General features: G+C 51.9%; 2 protein-coding genes across 2 annotated transcripts; both read right to left on the bottom strand.

The window, feature by feature from the left end:
- Positions 1 to 262: 262 nt before the first annotated feature.
- On the bottom strand, positions 263 to 6651 carry CRYGS (crystallin gamma S). Its single transcript, XM_074153368.1, has 3 exons — positions 6631 to 6651; positions 2462 to 2704; positions 263 to 589 (listed from the first exon to the last, which is right to left on the bottom strand). Exons 1-3 carry the CDS (start codon positions 6649 to 6651, stop codon positions 317 to 319), a joined length of 537 nt encoding a protein of 178 aa, XP_074009469.1. The 3' UTR covers positions 263 to 316.
- Positions 6652 to 8503: 1852 nt separating this feature from the next.
- On the bottom strand, positions 8504 to 19244 carry TBCCD1 (TBCC domain containing 1). Its single transcript, XM_074153367.1, has 7 exons — positions 18810 to 19244; positions 18580 to 18729; positions 15175 to 15541; positions 13995 to 14181; positions 13349 to 13846; positions 10194 to 10352; positions 8504 to 9022 (listed from the first exon to the last, which is right to left on the bottom strand). The coding sequence occupies exons 1-6, from the start codon at positions 19140 to 19142 to the stop codon at positions 10223 to 10225; spliced, it is 1665 nt and encodes a 554-aa protein (XP_074009468.1). The 5' UTR covers positions 19143 to 19244; the 3' UTR covers positions 8504 to 9022; positions 10194 to 10222.
- Positions 19245 to 19517: the final 273 nt, after the last annotated feature.

Here is a 19517-nt window from a genome sequence, read left to right on the forward strand (position 1 = left end):
AGGGGTGGTCCCACTGCTCCACTGGACTGGTCAAACACGGGAGCACACGCTCCGTCTTGGGGACGGCTCTTTCCTGGAGAGGAGCAGCGGGATGGAAGGGAGGGGATGGGGCCAGCCAGGAGGAAGGAGACAGCAAAGATAGAGGCAACAGGGACTGGAAGAGGGCGTTGTGCTTGGAGGAGGCTCAGCTCCACCACCAGCTCTGCCAGGGCAGGATGACTCGCACACGGACCCCGGGAACAAAAGCAGGACAGGGCGAGCTGAGCGACTCAGTTGCTTTATTGGTGGCCTCCGGCACCCCAGTCAGCGGGCTGCCTCACTGGGTGATGCTGCGGAAGGACTGGACGGCAGGGCTGGAGGCCCCCCACTCCACGGGTTTGCGATACTCCCCCTTGGGCAGCAGGTACTGCCTGCCGCGGTAGTTGGGGTGCTCGTAGAAAACCCAGGTGCCCTCCAGCACTCTGCAGGCATGGACCTCGCGCATGTGCCACTCATCCATGACGGAAGGGCAGTCTTCGGTGGCTTCGAACATCTGCCCGCCAAAATCTCCCTTCTCGAATACCTGGATGTGGCCCCGGCCTCCACTTGGCTAGAAAAAATAAAAAAAGGGAGAGAAAATGGGCTGGAAGGAGGCACCAACACGTCCCTGGCTGTGACCAGCACTGAGGCACGGTCACGCTCGGAGCAGGTACAAACCACCAGGGCAGGGCTGAAGGGCTCACGTCAGCCCCCAAAAGCGCCGCTGGGGTAACTCTTGTCTGAACATCACGTGCAAAGGCAGCATAAAAGCACCGAGCCGGAGCAGGGCACTTCCAGCCCAAACTGCAGCCCCAGTTTTGCAGGGAGGAAGGGGTGCAGAGAGGGATGAGACCAGTCCAGCAGGCGCTGGGCGCTCTCTCCCAGGCAGCCTGCCCGTTCCAACACTGGCTCAAACCCTTCAGCCACCCCACGTGAGCATCAGGAGGAGAGACGGACCCCCCTCCGCTCCCCGCTCCTCCGGGCAACGAGGAGTTTAATGAGCTGGTGACCCCAGCTGGGTTGTATTACAGGCAGACACAGCGCGGGTATTTTCCACTGTGATTTGAAGCACCGCGTTGCCTGAGGGTGCTTTGCGGCAGTTTTAATCTGCAGCTGCCCGGCCACCATCTCCCCCCCCCTGCCTCCCCGAGTCTGCTCACGTTGCCAGCCCCAGCCCGGCTCCCCAGGGTCTCACGGATCCGTGCGCTGCCACTGCAGCTTCTCTGGGGCACCCCGACCCAACACCTTCACTGCAGGTCCCCCTGAAAGCCCCCCAAGCGCAGGAGGGGAAGCCAGGCACCAGGTGGACATGCAGGATAAAGCCATCCTGATGGAGAAAGCTGTGTTGCTGCTATATCTGTTTTGGCTCCATCCCTTATGCCAGCTCAGTCTCCTGAACCGGCTGGAAACTCTCCCTGCCCCATGCAAAGACCTCGCAGTCCCAGAACAGCCTCAAAGGGGGTGTTAAACCTCCAGACCTAAAAGCAAAACCTCCCCTCGGCTGTGAGACCTGCTCCGCGCAGTGGGAGACCACGACTGTGCTACTCTACTCGAGTCAGCGACGCACAGATCCCCACCACCCTCTGCCCCATTGCTGGCAAAGACACAGCGGCAGCATTTAGCATCTCAGCCCCAACCCACACGCCCACCCCTGCCAGTTTTAAAGGGTGCTGCTCCCCACAGGCTTCCCAAAGGGATCATTTCTCCCCCCCAGCACTTCCACACCGCCCCCCGTCAACCTACATTTATCCCATCTCCTGCTGGTGGAAAGAAAGGTGCTGCGGAGGCTGCAGAAGCATCTCCCCACCATCAGTGAGGAGGGGATGAGCACAGTTCCCGCGCTGCAGCGGGGAGACATGCATTGCCCTGTGCTCTCCTAAGACCAAGAGACACCGGAGCTGCTCCAAGCACACCCAAGGAGGGCTCCAGGCATCCCCTCCCACTCCTGGTCACTCCAGGTCTGCTCCTGGGGCTGTTCTCCCCATGCCCAGAGGGGCTTGGTGATACTGAGACTCGGCTCCCTGTATCAGAAGGGAGCCCTGCCTTGCTAGAGAGGCTCTAGGTGCTCCTGCAAAATCTACATCCCACTGTTACAAGCCTTGTGGCCACCATCAGATTTGGATCCGTTCGGAGCATGTGAGAGGGGAAGGCAAGAGGCAAACCTCGGAGCGACCTGCCCAGACACCAAAGTCCTTGGAGGAACACGCAGATACGGAAACTCACCTACAAAGCTCTCAAAAGGGATCTGCTTCTTCCCATTGCAATCAAGGGTGGAAGAGATTTACACCTCCACCCACCAAACACCTTGCTGTTCCCGGAGCCGACCCCTCCGAAGGAGCTCTCATGAGTCCCCTGGAAGATGGGGCCCACCCACAAACACGCTGAAACCCTTTAATGATAGGTCTGTAAATTAAAACGTCCCTTGGGAAGAGGTGACACTTACTATCTGGACGGCTTTGCAGGAGCCAAGGCGGTCGTTGAGGCCCATCCAGTGGTGGTAGTCGGGATACTCGCCACGCGTCAGAACGTACATGTTCCCGGAGAAGTTGGGTCTCTCGTAGGCCACCCAGGTGCCTCCATCCACGCGAATGGAGTTGCAGCGGCTCAGGTAGGTGTGAAAATCGGGGCAGTCGCTGTTGCACTCGTAGTAACGGCCTAGGAAATTCTTGTCTTCGTAGAAGGTGACCTGAAACACAAGCAGAGAAAGGAAAGGAGGGAGGTTCCTCGTCCTCCAGCATCCATATTCTAGCCACATCAGAGTGTGAGATACATGAAAAAAGAGCCCTCAAGGTGTCAAAAAGTCATCAAGCCCAACCACTGAGCAGGATCAACTATATCCCAGGCAGCCAGTTCACCAGTCTGGCCCCAACGCCTCCAGCTGCCACCAATGTCTTGCCCTTCCCAGCATCTACTTCTGTCCCAATCCAACCCAAAGTTCCCTTGGTGAAGTCCCTGTCCTCTTTGCAGCGAAACGCTATTAATACGTTTCCCTCCCACCTTCTCTACGTCAGTAGTTACTCAATTATGGCCAAGGGAGACACAAGTAGTCAACGGACTGTGCTAAGCAGCGTTTAATTTATATTGGTTTGTGGAATTCTTGCAGTTAGACCTTTACTGATAAGGGGGTGGTGTGGTCTCTCTCCTCCTGGGCCACGTCTTCTAGCCCTGAGATCATTCTCCTTATCCCAACTCTACCAGGTCCACAGTTTGCCTTCTCAAAAGTCAATGCCAAAAGCTGGGCACCACGTGAGCTTTATCGGCACCAAGAAAAACCCAGCCCCGTTTATTAGATCCTCCCAGAAGACAATTATTCATCAAGAGCTGCTCTTTGCAATAAGGGTTCCCGAGCCATCACGTCTATTTTGACTGCACCCCTTGCTTGCTTACGGTACTGGGAAGTCAGACCATGCCAAAAAATTCCATTAGTGTGACGTGAATCAGTATCGGCAGATCCCTACGGCTGCACCCAACCACCATCTTCCACCTTAATAGGAGTCTGATAACTTACTCCAGTGTCTTCTAAGGCCTGGCACGGAACCCACAGATGTCCAAATTGGTTGATCCAATGTGGTGCACACTCACGGCAACATTTCACCTTTTCCAGCTTTCCAGCATGGCATCAGCCCCATACCTGCTGCCGGGTTATTTGGTAGCATCCGAGATTGCCTCGGCCAAAATCTCCATATGCTCTGGAGAGAATTTTTCTGGCCACAGTGATTTAAACACCCAACATCCCCATAATCCAGTTTTCCCATAGTTTTTTCCATAGCTTGAGTATCAAGATACACTATCCCCTTTTGCTCCTAGCACCCGCGGTGTTCTGGCTACTGGTATTGATCTAACGTCAGTGATGTTAAAAAATGCTGTTCATTGTCACAATTTCAACCCAGGAGACAGATTCAAATCTAGGACAACCCACTTGCTTTTTTTCCCCGTTCACTTTTTGTTAAAAAAAAAAAAAAAAAAAAAAAAAAAAAAAAGAGTTAGCTGTGGTTTTCCTAGAGCCAGTTGGTCGGCGTGTCCCACCAGCCTCATCAGGCACACTGGGAGCTGGACTAATCATGCCAGAGGATTTATGTCCTTGGTCTTGTTGCCTGTTAATAGACCTTTATTAGGACAATGTTATTTTCCTCTTACTTTCAAGGGACTGATCTCCCATTACAAAGCAGTCGGCACACACAAAGCAACCGGGCCCCACCTCCCTCCCTCCTGGACAAGCTTTTCCCGTCTTCAGTGCAATGGGGAGCTGGGAGATCACCACCATCTTTCCAGCAAGAGAATAAAAGTTGTAAAAGCGCACTAAAACGCCCAATTCCTTTTCCCCAACACTGCTGCTATAGGGTATTTAACCACGCTGGTCTGCCCTCGCCAGCCACAGCCCTGCTGTTGTTCTACAGCTCCTGCTTTTGGATCTTCATCCCTAGAGGCATTGCCTGGAAAACACGATGCTCCATCACACAACTCTGCCTGAAGCTGGTTAAATTTGCCTTCAGTTTTGTAACAGAAAAGAAAAAGCTCATTTGGTGTTCCTTCCCCACCCAGCCTAACGCAGCTGAACTTCAATTTGGCAAAGCTGCCCCCGTGTTCCTCAGAGGGCGTTTTCCCTGCGCTTACAAAGCCACAAAGCCAAAGAAATCCCAGAGCACATGAAGGGTCCGGCCATTCCCACAGAACAGCAACCATCCAAAAGCGTTCGTTGCTTTACTCCGAGACCATTTATAGGAAGGCTTAAGGAGAGGGCTCCTGCTCACCCATTCTCCATTCGCACATACCCTCAAGCTGTTTCAGACCTTCCCACTCACCACTCCTCCGCTTCCCTCTAACAATTCAGGCACAATCAGCCCAGACTGACATTTTTCACCCGCAGGACAATGACAGGTGAATTACAGATTCCAATTCCAGGTCATCGGTTCGTTTCACCGGCATCTTACACCCACGCAAATCGCCTTCCTTCAGTGAAGCCATCGAGTTGCACTAACCTGGTCGTTGCCCAAACTTTGCTTTTTTGGGGGCTCTACCCGGCAGACGGAAGATCTGCTATGGCAAACCTGGTGTACGGGACTGTAAAATTCCTACTCCCTTGGCCACCTCAGAGCAGCTATCCCGTTTCTTCCCAACGGCAGCTCTGTTAGAAGGAAACTCACAAACAATACCTGAAAGCAATAATCAGAAAGTGCTACTTTCTAAGCAAGTAGCCTGGGGGCAGTGACCCCTTTTTAGGGCAGATGGCTTGCTTCGGGGGGGAAAAATAGTGTTCAGTTTTGCCCCTTTTTGCCCTTCTCTTCTCCCTGGAACACGGTAAGCGAGAGCACGGCACGGAGGAAAGATGAGATTTGCTCTCTGTCGCTACCTCAACTCCTCTTGGACACTTTGCTGCGCCGCGGCAGCACGTAACCAACAAATTCCCTGCTCGCGGGGAGGTGGGTTTCAGCAGGGGTAAAGGCAGTATGTGTTTTAAATCTCTTTATGCGGACAGGAGACTCGAGCATCAATCAGTCACATCTCCCCAGCATGTTCTTTAGGCACGGGTACATCACGACTTGTACCGCTGCCATCCGAGAGGTGAGAAGGAAGCCACGCACCACCCTCCGCTCCCTAAAGGCTGCTCAGAAACAGCCAAAGCACTTCCAGCCCCGATCACAGACAAAAAGCGCAGAGAAGCAGGGACCGAATCCAGATCTCCCACAGCACCAGCCAGCGCCCACAAAAACGCTCTGCTTCCCAGCCTTCTGCGCCCCCTTGGGTCCTACAGTCTCCACAGTTTCAGAGGAACGTAACCCAAAAGCAAAACCGATACCGTGGAAAGATGTAGGTCTGTCCACAGCCTCCCAACAGTTGTTTAACGTCTCACAGGAGAAAGTAGCCACTAGCCCAATGTTCTCGCCTTCCTTTCCCAGCTGTTTATCCCTGCCCAGTCCCAACCCCGCAGCACGGTCTGCGCGACCGGCCAGCTCAGCTGGGCTACCTCTGGGACCGAAGACCACAGCGCTAGAGCTGGGTCCCCCCCCGCATCTGATGCACGGTCACTCTAGCTGAAGTTGGGCTTTCTGATCTACCTCCTCCTCCGGTTTAAATTCATCTCTGCCGATTCCACCAAATTCCACACGGCTGGTTCGCATCTCTCAGGGAATGCTATTGCCTTCGGAGCTCTGGCCATCCTCCAGGAGTCTTTCCTTTGCTCCGCCATGGAAGGGGGACGTGGTGGCCGCTGCTGGTGCTGGGGCTCAGCTGCTCCCAAGACAGCCTTCCACGAGACCTGGCTCTGCAAACATGGCTCGTCACGTTCGCTGCTGGCACAGCAGCCTCCACCGCCAATTTACAAGGCGTCACGTTTTGGTGTATTTTAAAACACCCCCTCACCACTCACTGTGTTCGACTCCATCCTCTCGCAGAGCCAGACCTAGAGGGAACAGCCAATACCTGGGAAAAGACTAGGGAGGGCTCAGCTCCAGCTTCCCTCCATCTGGGGAGGGATTCCAAGCACCTCCTCTTGCCGACAGACTGACAGAGGGAGAAGCCGTCAGCAGAAGAAACCAAACTTTCTCCACAACTTACCCTTGATAAATTCTGTACTCCTCACCACAATCACGCGTAGGCTGCAAATAAACTTACCTTGGTTCCAGCTCTGGACATTTTCCGTTCCAGCCAAGCTCCCCGGTGCTGGAGGAATGTCAGAAGCTGTTACAAACAGCCAGGATCCCAGGCGCCCTTTTTATAACGGGCTCGTTTTAAACCAGACAGCCGCTTTGTCATGAGAATAGGATCCAAAAATTGAGTCAGTGATTCTGAGGCTATAGACGGTTTCCAGAAAAGCAAACAGGATTATGGAATAAAGGAAGGCTTCGCCATCCTCCCTTTGTTACAATTTGCTGAGTCAGAACACCAAAACTCTGCCAAACGCACTCAAAACACGCAGCCCCCTGCCAAGTCCTGGAGGACAGGGGGCGATTTGGCTGCTCCCTCCTTTTCAAGCACGTTCAACAAGAAGGTATCCTCCTCAGCTCTAAAAAGCCCATCCCCGTCTGTAAGGAAGAGACCCGATATTTAATGTGAGAACGTTCCTATGGAGCAAAGAATTCAGTTAGGAAAGGGCGAGCACGTGCCCAGGGCAGACACCACGGGAAGAACAGCCTCTGCACAGAGGTTCTGCTCCAAAAGCTCCCAATGGAAACATCTGTGTGGCAAAGAGGCTGCACATTTTCACAGCACACCCTCAGCTTGAGCTGCATCACTCCAAACGGCGCCTGACATCGAGGAAAAGGAGGAGGTCTGGCCACACACCCCCAAAAATCAGTGATTTCACAACATTAAATAGTAGCGAACAGTGCCCAGATTTCTGATAAAATCTGCCAGCGTCACACATTCAACTCAAAACTCTTACACCACCACCTGCACTTTGAGCAAAAATATTTCTTTTAGCCACACTCCGGCCCACTGAGCAGGGAGGGCGAGGATTTCTGGCTTATGTACACCCACCCCACCCCCCCGCCAGCCCATTATGAAAAAACACCTCTGCAGCTATTCACTGCACCAGCCCGAAGGCTTAGCGAGACAAAGGGAAACGAATTTGGCACAGCAGCGCCTGGAACACACAGCCCCTATTCTCAAATCTGTCAGGACAAGCAGTCTGGCAGCAGCGGCTCTGCCTGCCACCCCATGTGCACTGCCACAGCTCCGCTAAACGCCGTCAGATATGACAGTCTGAGACAGACGTGCGCAGCGACATCTCGTCCTCTTGCCATTTCGGGTGCCTCGAATCGCCCAGCGCTGCTGCTTACAGCTCTTGCTGCTAGAAAGGCTGCGAGGCCACTTACAGATTTATTTTTTTTTTTAACCAAATGCCGTCTTTGGAAGACCAGAGTCCAACCACAATCCACGTCCTATCGAAAGGCAAGTCAGTAGGTTCACTAGAACATCTCAAAGCTCCACTTTCACGTGTTCAAAGCAGTCACTTTGAACATCCCTCCTTTAGTTGGCTAAATATCATAAACTCGCCTTGTATTGCATCACCTGCCTCCCCAGCAGCCAAGAGAGACTTTCAGAGTAATTCCAGCATCACAAACTGCCGTGTACACCAGAGCACTAAGCGTCCCCGCCTTCCTCTCGCTCTCGGGTCTGACAGCTCTTCAGAAGGCACGTACAGCTGCCGGCTTGGTCACCCACGCAACGCCTTGGCCTGTTCTGCCCAGCCTGTTCAGGTGCTCAGCGACGAGCACATCTCCCCAGGACAGGTTCCGCTAGCACAGGAGAACGGTACTCAGCCAAGCTGATAACCTTTACAAGAAATATTAAGAAAGTATTAAATTATGTTTGTATTAAAATGCTGTGCAGCCTTCAAAACCTTCAATTCCATGGCTGTTAATAAATTAGCGCTTTTCTCTCAGCTGGTGGGTTCACGTTTCATTAAGCAGTGAAGATGTCGTGTCCCTCTAACACCCACCGTGCAGGTAAAACCCCTTCCCTACGACACGTGCCAGGCTCATCTAAGAACTCTGTTTTTATTGACATTTGTCAAAACAATTCAAACGTGTTAAGAAAGTTAATACCATAACGTCACACTGCTCAAGTGCCATCTTCATATAAAAAAATTTCACTGAATTTCATTCATTTTAAAAAAAAAAAAAAAATGAAATATTTCATTTTTGCATTTATAAAAGCAGTGCGGCTGGCTCGTACCATAACGACGCCCGCGACGCCAGGGCCCTGCGTCCACCTCTGCACCGGGAAAGGGCTGCTTGGCTGGATACTCGCCCACCACGGCCACTAACCGTGATGATGGCCTTCCCACTAAAGGATCCTTCATCACCCTCATGCGCTTTCTCAGTTGCCAACAGACTAGTTACAGCGCGCTCCCTGGAAAGCGGGAGAAATCCTAAAGCAGAACAGAGAGTCCCCATCTGCGCCGAGGCTGGGCGTCGGGTCCACATCGAGTGTGTTTGGGCAGGATGGCTGCAAAGTCCGAGTGAGAACTGTTCTCAGTGCATCGCTGCCCGGTCCCACAGCTCTGTAACAAAATAAGAAGAGGAAATTTTACTCCCAATAGTTCTTTAAAAAGCAACTCAAAGTCTAAAGAAAAAAAAACAAACACAACTTTCTAATGGTTTGAAACATGCAATGGCACAAAAATTCATCAGGGGCTTGTCTTCAGCTCCTAAACTACTTCTACTTGGGAAAAGAAAGACACTACAAAATAAGAATTATTTGAAGTTCTCAATTCTCTTAAGCAAAAAATGAGACAGATAAGTACAGACATTAATGCACGCAGCAGAAAGAGCAGCTGTTCAAATAAGTTTTTACATCAGATTCTGTACAATATGCCTATCTGCCTTTACAGACAGACACACATCCCTGACAAATCAAACAGAACACCTGCAGAGCACAAGGGAGGTGCTGAGCGCACAGGGAATAGGTTCAAATTCAAAAGCAGTTTTGACTGCAAAATAATTACTAAAAACCAAATATAAGGCTCTTGGGAGAATGTCCACTGAACAGCCTCCTATGTTTTCCACCTCTGCCCAGGCTGTGCACAGAAACACAGGGCAACTCTTCTAGATAGAGAAGAATCAAGACAATCATAGAATCATAGAATGGTTTGGGCTGGAAGGGACCTTAAAGATCATCCAGTGCCACCCCTTGCCCTGGGCAGGGACACCTCCCACCAGACCAGGTCGCTCAAAGCCCCGTCCAACCTGGCCTTGAACCCCTCCAGGGATGGGGCAGCCACAGCTTCTCTGGGCAACCTGGGCCAGGCTCTCACCACCCTCACAGCAAAGAAGTTCTTCCCCCGATCTCATCTCAATCTCCCCTCTTTCAGTGTCAAACCCTTCCCCCTCCTCCTATGGCTCCCCTCCCTGACCAAGAGTCCCTCCCCAGCTTTCCTGGAGCCCCTTTAGGGACTGGAAGGGGCTCTAAGGTCTCCCCAGAGCCTTCTCTTCTCCAGGCTGCAGCCCCCCAACTCTCTCAGCCTGTCCTCACAGCAGAGGGGCTCCAGCCCTTAGAGCATCTTTGTGGCCTCCTCTGGACCTGCTCCAACAGGTCCATGCCCCTTCCTGTGCTGAGGACTCAAAGCTGGACACAGTACTCCAGATGGTGTCTCACTAGAGCAGAGAGGGAGAATCATCTCCCTTGGCTGCTGGCCACACTTTTTTTGCTGCAGAAACATGCCCTCTACTTACCATTCCTTCTGCTGCACAGGAACACGATGCTATCCCGCTGCCTGCTTGGAGCATACCGCAGGAGGAACAAGGCTATCCAGCTGCTGACGGTTCCCTGTCTCAACCAGCCATTCGTAGAATTTATTTTCTACCAACATCTGAAACCGTTTCCTCTGATCCCTGAAACCAAAAGAAGATCAGCAGGGAAGTATGCAAACGTCACATTTATTTATAGTATTACACTTCTAAACCTCACCTTCGCTACCAAAACAAGTCTCCATGTGTATCAGCTAAGAGCTGGGCTTGGTTCATGAACTGCCCGTCCAGGAAGAGGTTTTTACCAAGGGAATTTTACTATAATGAACCCTAAGTGCAGAACTTGGGGAAGGTGGCATGACTCCTCTAACTCCACCGTCCCACTACCACAGCACCCCTGCTCCACAGGGCTGCCTCTGCTTTACTTAGAGAGCACAGATTAAATCTGTCTGAAAAGGGAGAAAAAGAAGATTAGTAACCAGCGCTTAAGCACTGAAGACACAAAATTGTGTTCTGACAGCGTCTGAGAGAGAGAGGATGGAGATCAGGAACAAAAAACGTGCATAGAAACAACACTCCTCAAATCATTCCCATTACTGGGAAATAATTTTTGGGATGTGTTTTGTAAGCCCAGCAATAACAGGGTACACCATTCAGCTCAGGCTCTCTGTCTCTGCCACTGCTGGATGCCCACGAGCAGTGTGGGCTCACGGCAGTATTTCTCCGGAACAGCATCCCAGCCATCTGGCACCACCTCAGCTCCACAACTTCTTAAGCCAAAGGTGGCACAAGCGTTGAGTAACTCCTGCTGCACTTTTTTTTTCCCCTGTGAGCTTATGCAATTCCTTTCTGAACTCACGTAAAACATGAACATTTTCAATACCCTGTGGAGAGTTTATGTGGTTTTGCTTTGAACCCATCCCTAATTCGATGTGCTGATCCCACCCTGGACTGGGAAAAGCCCTGTGCGTTTTTGTGCCGCTCCGTTTCAGAGAGGCTCGGTGTACCCAGACCCTTTTTTCAAGTTAAAGGCTTTCCTTTGTACTATCACTTCCATCTGAGACATCCCCCAGAAAGCAGGGTTCTAGGACAGAAAAACTAACCTAAATTCCTCCCCAGTGAACGTGAACACAAAGGCAGCCACTTCTTTCTTCCCTTATGGTTTTATCTTCTCCAAGTGCTTTTTATATACCTTGATCTGCTACTGACCCTGAAAGACTTTGTGTCTGATATGCTCGGAAAATGAATAAACAGGATTTTATGCTTTTTCAAGTTGTTCCTCAAGCTGTCTTACTGGTCCTGTCTTACGGGGTTTTTACTTTCAGCCTGGCAGGATTTACATTCTTTTTTTGTCCCACTTTCCTCATTCTGACAACTCCAACTTCTTGAAAGACATCGTCTTATTTCTCACAGTCTCTCTCACCTCCCAGTTCAAGCACGGCACCTTTTTTCTTTCTACATCTCTGATATCCTGTTTGCTCTAAGCTTCCTAGTTGTCTCCCTAGTTGTTTCCTTGCCTGTAGGAGACAGAGACATTTTACACTGTCAGCTGCGCAGTTTCCTTCAGCAAGCTTCTAAACCTGGCACAGTTTTCTCTCTTTTATGAAATAAGTCACTCCAATACCGAGCTCTTGCCTCCTGTGACTGCTGTAGAGGATGTTACATCTAAGCACATCATCCGTATTACCTCCCATTTCTTTAACAGTAGGATTTTTGACAGGTGAAACACCTTCACAAATTCCTGGGGTGAGAAGCAGCAGCCCTGGGAGGACAATGGCTGGAGGAGGAAGAAGCACCTTAGGATAAGGTTGGTAGATACAAGGGAAGACTCTAGCACAAGGGCTGAAATCACCACTTTCCTTCCTGCTGCTCTTTAAGACTGAGAGTTTTGAAGGTTTTTACACTTCTGTCACCGCTACTGGGTCACTACTGCTCAACCACCCTCCCACTTGCAGCAAAATCCTGCCCCAGAACCCTTTCTCTCTCCCAATCTAGAGCTCTTTCAAACTGGAGGCTCCTCCACGCTCAGCACAGAGGTGCCTGGGTTTCAGAAAGGAACAAGGGAAGCGGAGGGAGCTCCTCCAAAACAAGGAACCATCCAATGGACCAGAAGTCCTCAGCTTGGTGTGATGGACAGTGCTCACAGTTTGACCCAAGAGGAGGTTTTCATGTTCTGTGTTTCCCCAGAGGATAAACCCCTCCGAGATCACTGCTTATCAGCACCCAGTTACATGCCCATCACAAGTCTTCGACTGAGCACGGAACAGAAAGAAAATCTACACAGTTCAAGCGCAGCTTAGGGAAAAACACTTGTTCTCATCTCTTCAAGCCTTTACAATTGAATATCTGAATTTCTATCCCCATTCTGCATTTGCGAAGGAAGCCAGGTCCTTCAGGTTGCTGCCCCAAAAAGGTTCACAAAAAGATAAAAGCAGCTAAACTGAAGTCGGCAGAGATTTGCCCGATCCAGCTGGCTGCAGAAGAAAGCAGAGAGGCGCATCAGCACATGAGATGGGCTAGGACAGGCCTAGCCAGCACAGGAAGAGCTGGGCAGAGGATTCAATGCAATCTGATATAAAAGCTACTGTCCATGAGGTGACCTGTTGGAACAGTTCACACGCACATCATCAGCTCATCTCAGCAACAGACGGGACAGTATTTTAAAGCTTCAACCTCAATGTAAAGCTTGGGCCAAGAGTGACCATCCATCGGCTGCAGGCCAGTAATTAGTGGAGCTGTTGTTCAGGGTACGCAGGGCAGCACGCCAGACTGGAAGCGGAACAGAGACAGCAGACAGTACCCAGCGAGAGGTAAGCTGTCAACTCTGACTGACAGGGTGGACCCCTCACCTAAGCAGTATCTAGGAATGCTTTTCCTTGAGCTTCATAAGCTAGGAAAACCCAATCACGACAAAGCACCTCCTTCAGAGTTACGACTGTGAACATACATTAAGAGCAAAGACCAGGATCCCAAGATTGCTAACCACTAATACTCTAGAAATGGCATGCAAGACAAGGCTCACACAAAGTAACCCGTTATTAAAGCATTTTTGTTGAACCACATTAAATGAATCTTCCAATTGTATGGCTGAGCTGAGCTGCCATGCAGCTCACCGGGTCCTGTTCGGATGCAGCACTCACTTGGTCAGTCCTGTCTCCTTCACGGTTTTCTGCCAGATCTGTACCTTCTGCTCTCGCTGACTCAGCGCCTTCTGATACGCGTGGGGAAGCCCACCCGGCGTCTCCGTGGTGTCTCCTTCCATCTCAAAAGGAATCACGAAGGTGTAGAAGTCCAAGGGCGGCAGGAGGCGGAAGACGCTTGTGTCACCGCTCTCCTTGCACACCAGCATGGGGCTGTCCCAGTAGTTTGGCAGAGTGGCCAAACCCACCTGAGCCATGTGGTCTTCAAGCATGGGATAATGGGTGTGGAAAGGGGCAAAGCTGATTGCTTCATTCCCCAAGAGGATGAGAGGTTGGGTAGGCGTGAGAATGTAAAAGGTACAGCCAGAAGTGGAAGAAAGGCACAAACGATGGCAAACCACAATGACCTTGACGTTGTCACAGCTGTGGACATGAACAGATGCTTGCACAGGGCCGAGGACAAAAGTGCTATTCCGGCACTTCTCAATGGTCACGGATCTGCCAAGGAACAAGAGTGAGGACACAGTGAGCAGGAAAGACCGAAACCAGAACTTTTTCACTGCTTAGTCCATCTAAAAAGAACTTAGCGCTTGAATAAACTTGCTGAAAAGACATCTAGCTGTGCCTCAAGAGAACAAAAACTCACCGGAGAGGAGAGAGGAGATAAATGAAGGACTCGTTGCAGCGATGAATTCTTATGTGAGCCCCCACCAGGGTGTCCGAGCTCTTGGCCAGCGTCTGCTTGTAGACCTGGCTCATGATCACCATGGGGAACACCTCAGGCACCACACGAGTATTGCAGGCAATCTTTGCTCTCCTGGTTGTTCCTTCAACTGCAAAATAAAGTTAACCAACACATTTAGAATGAGGAAAAAAAAAAAAAAAGGCACAAAAAAGGCTATACCCGATTCCTACAGAGACACAGATATGCTGGTTCACTGTCCACATCACTCAGCAATCCCTCAAGAAAATAATCAGCCCAAAACTTCAAGGACGGTACCATCAAACCGAGTCAGTTCACGCACCAGTCATACCATCCACCAGTGCGTACTGGGCAGGTCAGCAGCACGTAGCAGAAAGAAGCTCCAGAATTCAGGGCATGTTAAAAGATGAAAACCACTTCAAGATTATTCAGAGGTAGGTAAAGCCTCCCATAAGCTACAGACAGCCCTGACCTAGGCATCTCCATTTCCAGAAGTTTGCTCCCGAACACAAGATTTAGCTTGACAGGAAGATCTGTAGGGTAATTTTTCTGTTGAAAGCAGAAACTATTATGTTTTAAAACAGTGAAATGCTCCCTCTACTGTACAACCCTCGAGCAACCTCACAGTCCTACCTAATGCACTGCCACTCTTCCGACTGTGCAGTCAGAGGAAACAAAATATTAACCTGAATTTTTTTCTCCTAAGGTGGAAAGTGCCTCGGCTCCACTGCCATGTCCTTGCAGGTCAAGGAATGAAATTTAAGGCAAGGAAGCCTAGATCAGTAACAGCTTTGCCACAAACACATCATGTTATCTATTCTCTGTGTCCAGCTGTACTTGGATAACGAGGATAGCGATGCTGGCCTCACTCACAGGGGACTTGGAAAATAAAGTCATTAATGCTTGCTCACCGAAGTGCTCCAAGGACTGGAAAAATACACACAGATGTCATGCAGCACCCTCTGGTCCCCCAGACTCACCTCTAAGCTGCCACTTTCCCCATCTCCATTGACAGTAGGAGGAAAAGCAGGCAAGCCCCCACACCAGTGCCAGATCCCCAGACAGCAAGAGAGGACAAGACTGGGAAGTTATTTCTAAAAATCAAGGCAAGACCTGTAGCTACCTTGCTGTGCCCAGGCGAGTTTCTTCCCGGACTTGAGGCAGGCAGTCATTCCAAAAGGGTTTGTCGTCAGGCAAGACCGCAGCCAGCTCTCTAGTTTGGGGAATGAGAAGGCTCTGGAGACCTTTGAGTAGCCATTCTGCCCGTGACAGGGCTGCCAGAGGGCAAGCTCGTGCAGGGGATGGACCATTCTGGATTTGCTCACCGTCCCTTCAATAAGAAAGCTGAGGGCACAGATGGCTTCGTAGGACACCGAGCTACTATGGGTGGAATGGGAGGAGGCAGTGAGCTGCTCCGGCTCCAGCAGCAGTTCCAGCATATCCGAGAGGTGGCTCAGCACGAAGGCATGGTGGTCCTGATCGTTCCAGTTCTTAGCGGGCAGAAAAACACACAAGGAGGAGGTGAGTTCTCACAGAGCTGAGCAAGCTCCATCGACTTTATACAACGCATCCTTGCTTTCACCCTTCTAAAAGAGGGAAAGTAAGTCAAAGGTGGTGCTCTCGCCTGCTCACTGCTTCTGCTTCTTCCAAAACACAGAAAGCAATCTCCCCCCAAGAAGAAAACATTTAATTCTAACTCCAAGTAGCAAATATTTCATTCTAGAAAGCAGACACAGACTCTCCTACAATCCTTCCCACACAAATTCAGCCAGCTGCTGCTGGCAATTGAAGGTAGGAAACAAATCAATAACTGACAGTCAAGGTCTCGCAACTGCTCTATTGGAAAATCACTGCATCTGTTCCAGACCTTCAGATTTGATTCAGTGCCGCCTCCCGAGGCACTGCAGGGAAAAAAGCCGAGGGTCATTTCTTCACAGGCGAGCAGACCAACAAACCAAACGACCTCTGAAAGAACCATTAGTTCGAATTCTAAAGGGCTTCAGACCCAAAAAAAAGCAGGAAACCAGAATGATGGCAGACATTAATAAAGACAACCTTTGCTGGCCTGTGAACTGCAGTACAAGCAACATACGGCTGTGATTACACGTTCCCCTCACCATCCGCGAGGGCTGTAGCCCAAAGGGTGTAAAAAGCAGCTGCGAGTGTCTTGTCCAGCGGCTGGAGATCCCTGCACTGTGACAGAGACCCTCTTGCACTGCACGAGACTCACTACACCATTTCAAAAGGGGGCACGGTTCATACTGGGTATCGCTGAAGCTGGGGGCATCCCACCCAATCGCACAGAGAAAAGCAACAGCAGGTGAGACAGCCCCAACCTCATCAGGAACAAAACCTCTGGGAGGGATACAATGGCAGCCAAAATGCACCTCCTTCCTGTCCAGTTTTATGTAATGACTACACCTGATGAGCACTTAAAAGAAAACATCTACTTTTAAATAACACTGGATGCTCCATGACCACCCAAGACACAGCCCTGAATCAGTTCCTCTCATCTCAGCAGGACTTGGGGGTGTTGGTGGATGAGAAGCTCAACACACCCCAGCAACGTGCACTGACAGCCCAGAAAGCCCCCCACACCCTGGGCTGCATCCCCAGCAGCGTGGCCAGCAGGGCGAGGGGGGGAATTCTGCCCCTCTGCTCCGCTCTGGGGACACCCCCCCCGCGTGCTGCCTCCAGCTCTGGGGCCACCAACAGCAGAAGGACATGGACCAGTTGGAGCGGGGCCAGAGGAGGCCACGGAGATGCTCTAAGGGCTGGAGCCCCTCTGCTGTGAGGACAGGCTGAGAGAGTTGGGGGGCTGCAGCCTGGAGAAAAGAAGGCTCCGGGGAGACCTTAGAGCCCCTTCCAGTCCCTAAAGGGGCTCCAGGAAAGCTGGGGAGGGACTCTTGGTCAGGGAGGGGAGCCATAGGAGGAGGGGGAAGGGTTTGACACTGAAAGAGGGGAGATTGAGATGAGATCGGGGGAAGAACTTCTTTGCTGTGAGGGTGGTGAGAGCCTGGCCCAGGTTGCCCAGAGAAGCTGTGGCTGCCCCATCCCTGGAGGGGTTCAAGGCCAGGTTGGACGGGGCTTGGAGCAACCTGGTCTGGTGGGAGGTGTCCCTGCCCAGGGCAGGGGGTGGAAATGGATGGTCTTCAAAGTCCCCTCCAACTCTGATCATTCTATGATTCTATGATTTCTTTTCCCATGAGTTCAATCTTTCAGTATAAAGTCACCCAGTCCCTATTTTTAATCATTTTAATCATTTCAACTTGTCCCAAATTACATTTCAGTAGCTTGTAACACCATAGTAATGACAGAAATCTGCTCAGGTTTGCAGCCCACCTTCCTAACGATGCTGTCAATCTGTAATTCACTCTCAAATACAGAGCTGCCCACAAGCTGCACCCGATACACCCAGCTCACTTCTCTTCTTTCAAAATACTTTATAGGGGACATTAACATTTTCATGTGGTCGGTCTACAGCTGAGCAACTAACTCCCCCCTCCAAAATACAGCTTAATGTAATTTTGTCAGAAAAGCCCCTGGGATCTTAATACTCTAGAGCGAATTAGGGGAAAGAAACCTCCAGTGTAAGAAAAGCTTCCTTCCCATTTGGTTAACAGAAAAAAGCAAAGAAGCAGTCACAATCCTAGAATAGTCTGGGTTGGAAGAGAACTTTAAGATCATCAAGCCCAACCATCCACCTCACACTGCCCAAACCACCACTAATCCATGTCCCTCAGCACCATATCTGCCCGGCTGTTAAATACCTCCAGGGATGGCGACTCCACCACTGCCCTGGGCAGCCTCTTCCAAGGCTTGATAACCCTTTCGGTGAAGAAATTTTTCCTAATATCCATCCTAAACCTCCCCTGGAGCAACTTGAGGCTGTTTCCTCTTGTCCCATCACCTGTGACTTGGTAGAAGAGACCCACCCCCCCGGCTACACCCTCCTTTCAGGGAGTTGTAGAGAACGAGAAGGTCTCCCCTCAGCCTCCTTTTCTCCAGGCTGAACATCCCCAGCTCCCTCAGCTACTCCTCACAAGACTTGTGCTCCAGACCCTCACCAGCTCCATTGCCCTTCTCTGGACACGCTCCAGCACCTCAATGTCTTTCCTGTTGTTAGGGGCCCAAAACTGGACACAGCCCTCGAGGTAGGGTCTTACCAATGCCAAGTACAGGGGGACAATCACTGCCCCAGTCCTGCCAGCCACACTATTCCTAGTACAAGTCAGGATGCTGTTGGCCTTGCTCCTTAACAGGAGAATTGCCAGTGCTCTGAGAGAGCTTTCAGAGTTAGTCTGATTCTAGTAAATTCCCATGGGCAACTTTTGCTGCAGAGAATACACCAGCCTCATTTTGTTTAGCGTTTAGCAAAGTATCTCCAATTTGACTCTTGCTTAGACTTTACTGCGGGCAGAGTTCCACCTGCTCAGGAACAAACCCAAGCACTTTTCAACCCACCTCAAGGCAGGACTTTGCAGTTTCCCACGCAGCCCCGCAAGGGCAACCCCACAGCCGCACACACCTTATTCTCGCTGGCGGATTTTCCAGTCAGGCTGGGAGACTTGGTCCGTGGGCTGGGCCATTCCTCCCCGATCAGAGACCTTCGCAGAGAGACCTTGTTCACTTGCTGGACGTACAGGAAGAGCAGGAACTGCAGGGTGTCCACCGACAGCTAGCCAAGAGGGGAGAAAAAGGGGCGTTAGGATGGGCAGGGCTCTCCCCATGCCGCCCGGCCCGGGATGGGGCTCCTGCCTTGCTCCGCTCCTGCTCCAGCTCGTCGGGGCCGGCACAGGCCGCTTCGGCCTCGGCCCACTCGAGGCGGCGCGGCGGGTCCGGCCGAAGGAGACTGCGGAAGAGCTCGAAGTAGAGCCAGGCCAAGCCGCGGCCCAGCTGCAGCTTTCCGCAGGCGATGTGCCGCCAGCGGGGCCACGACAGCCGCGGGAAGCAGCCCTCAGCCGCCCGCGCCCGGGCGTAGGCCGCCATCTTCCGCAGGTAGTGAGGGCTGAGGCGGGCGGGTGGCGGGGCAGGCAGGGCCCCCACCAGGAACGGCTCGGTCTTCACCCACAGCCGCACCGGGGCCTCCATGGCGACCGCCGCCGCCGCACACCCGCTTCCGGTGCCGCGCAGAGCGGCCGCAGCACAGAGCAACGAGACGGCCCTTCCCTCACACCGTGGAGGACTCCGGCCAGACCCGCCCCCTCGCCGAAGAGCCGGCTTGCCATTGGCTGCTACAGCCCGCGCGGAGGCGGGAATAAGTGCCGCTCCCTCTGATTGGAGAGAACTCGCCCTCCCGCGCGGCGATAGGGCAGGGCGCGGCAAGACGCGCTGAGCCGTGATTGGGCCGGCGGGCTGCGAGCCGACGCCCTGCCAGGCGATTGGCCGCTGGCGGTGAAGTGTTCGCAGCCGATAGGCTGGAGGCGGGCGGCGCGCGGGGCTGCGGCGCTCTCCTATTGGCTGGTG

Source organism: Numenius arquata, chromosome 9 (assembly GCF_964106895.1).
Source record: "Numenius arquata chromosome 9, bNumArq3.hap1.1, whole genome shotgun sequence".
Lineage (NCBI taxonomy): Eukaryota > Metazoa > Chordata > Aves > Charadriiformes > Scolopacidae > Numenius > Numenius arquata.

Bases quoted from the DNA above. Each gene is read 5' to 3' on its own strand.
- CRYGS (XM_074153368.1), bottom strand. From the start codon at position 6,651: ATGTCCAGAGCTGGAACCAAG. The intron at 2,705-6,630 runs GTAAGTTTATTT...CTTGTGTTTCAG, and splicing joins TGTCCAGAGCTGGAACCAAG to GTCACCTTCTACGAAGACAA. The intron at 590-2,461 runs GTAAGTGTCACC...TATTTTTTCTAG, and splicing joins CCTGCAAAGCCGTCCAGATA to CCAAGTGGAGGCCGGGGCCA.
- TBCCD1 (XM_074153367.1), bottom strand. From the start codon at position 19,142: ATGGAGGCCCCGGTGCGGCTGTGGGTGAAGACCGAGCCGTTCCTGGTG. The intron at 15,542-18,579 runs GTGTGTGCGGCT...CTGCCCGCTAAG, and splicing joins AATCCGCCAGCGAGAATAAG to AACTGGAACGATCAGGACCA. The intron at 10,353-13,348 runs GTGAGTGCTGCA...TTTTGGTTTCAG, and splicing joins AAGGAGACAGGACTGACCAA to GGATCAGAGGAAACGGTTTC.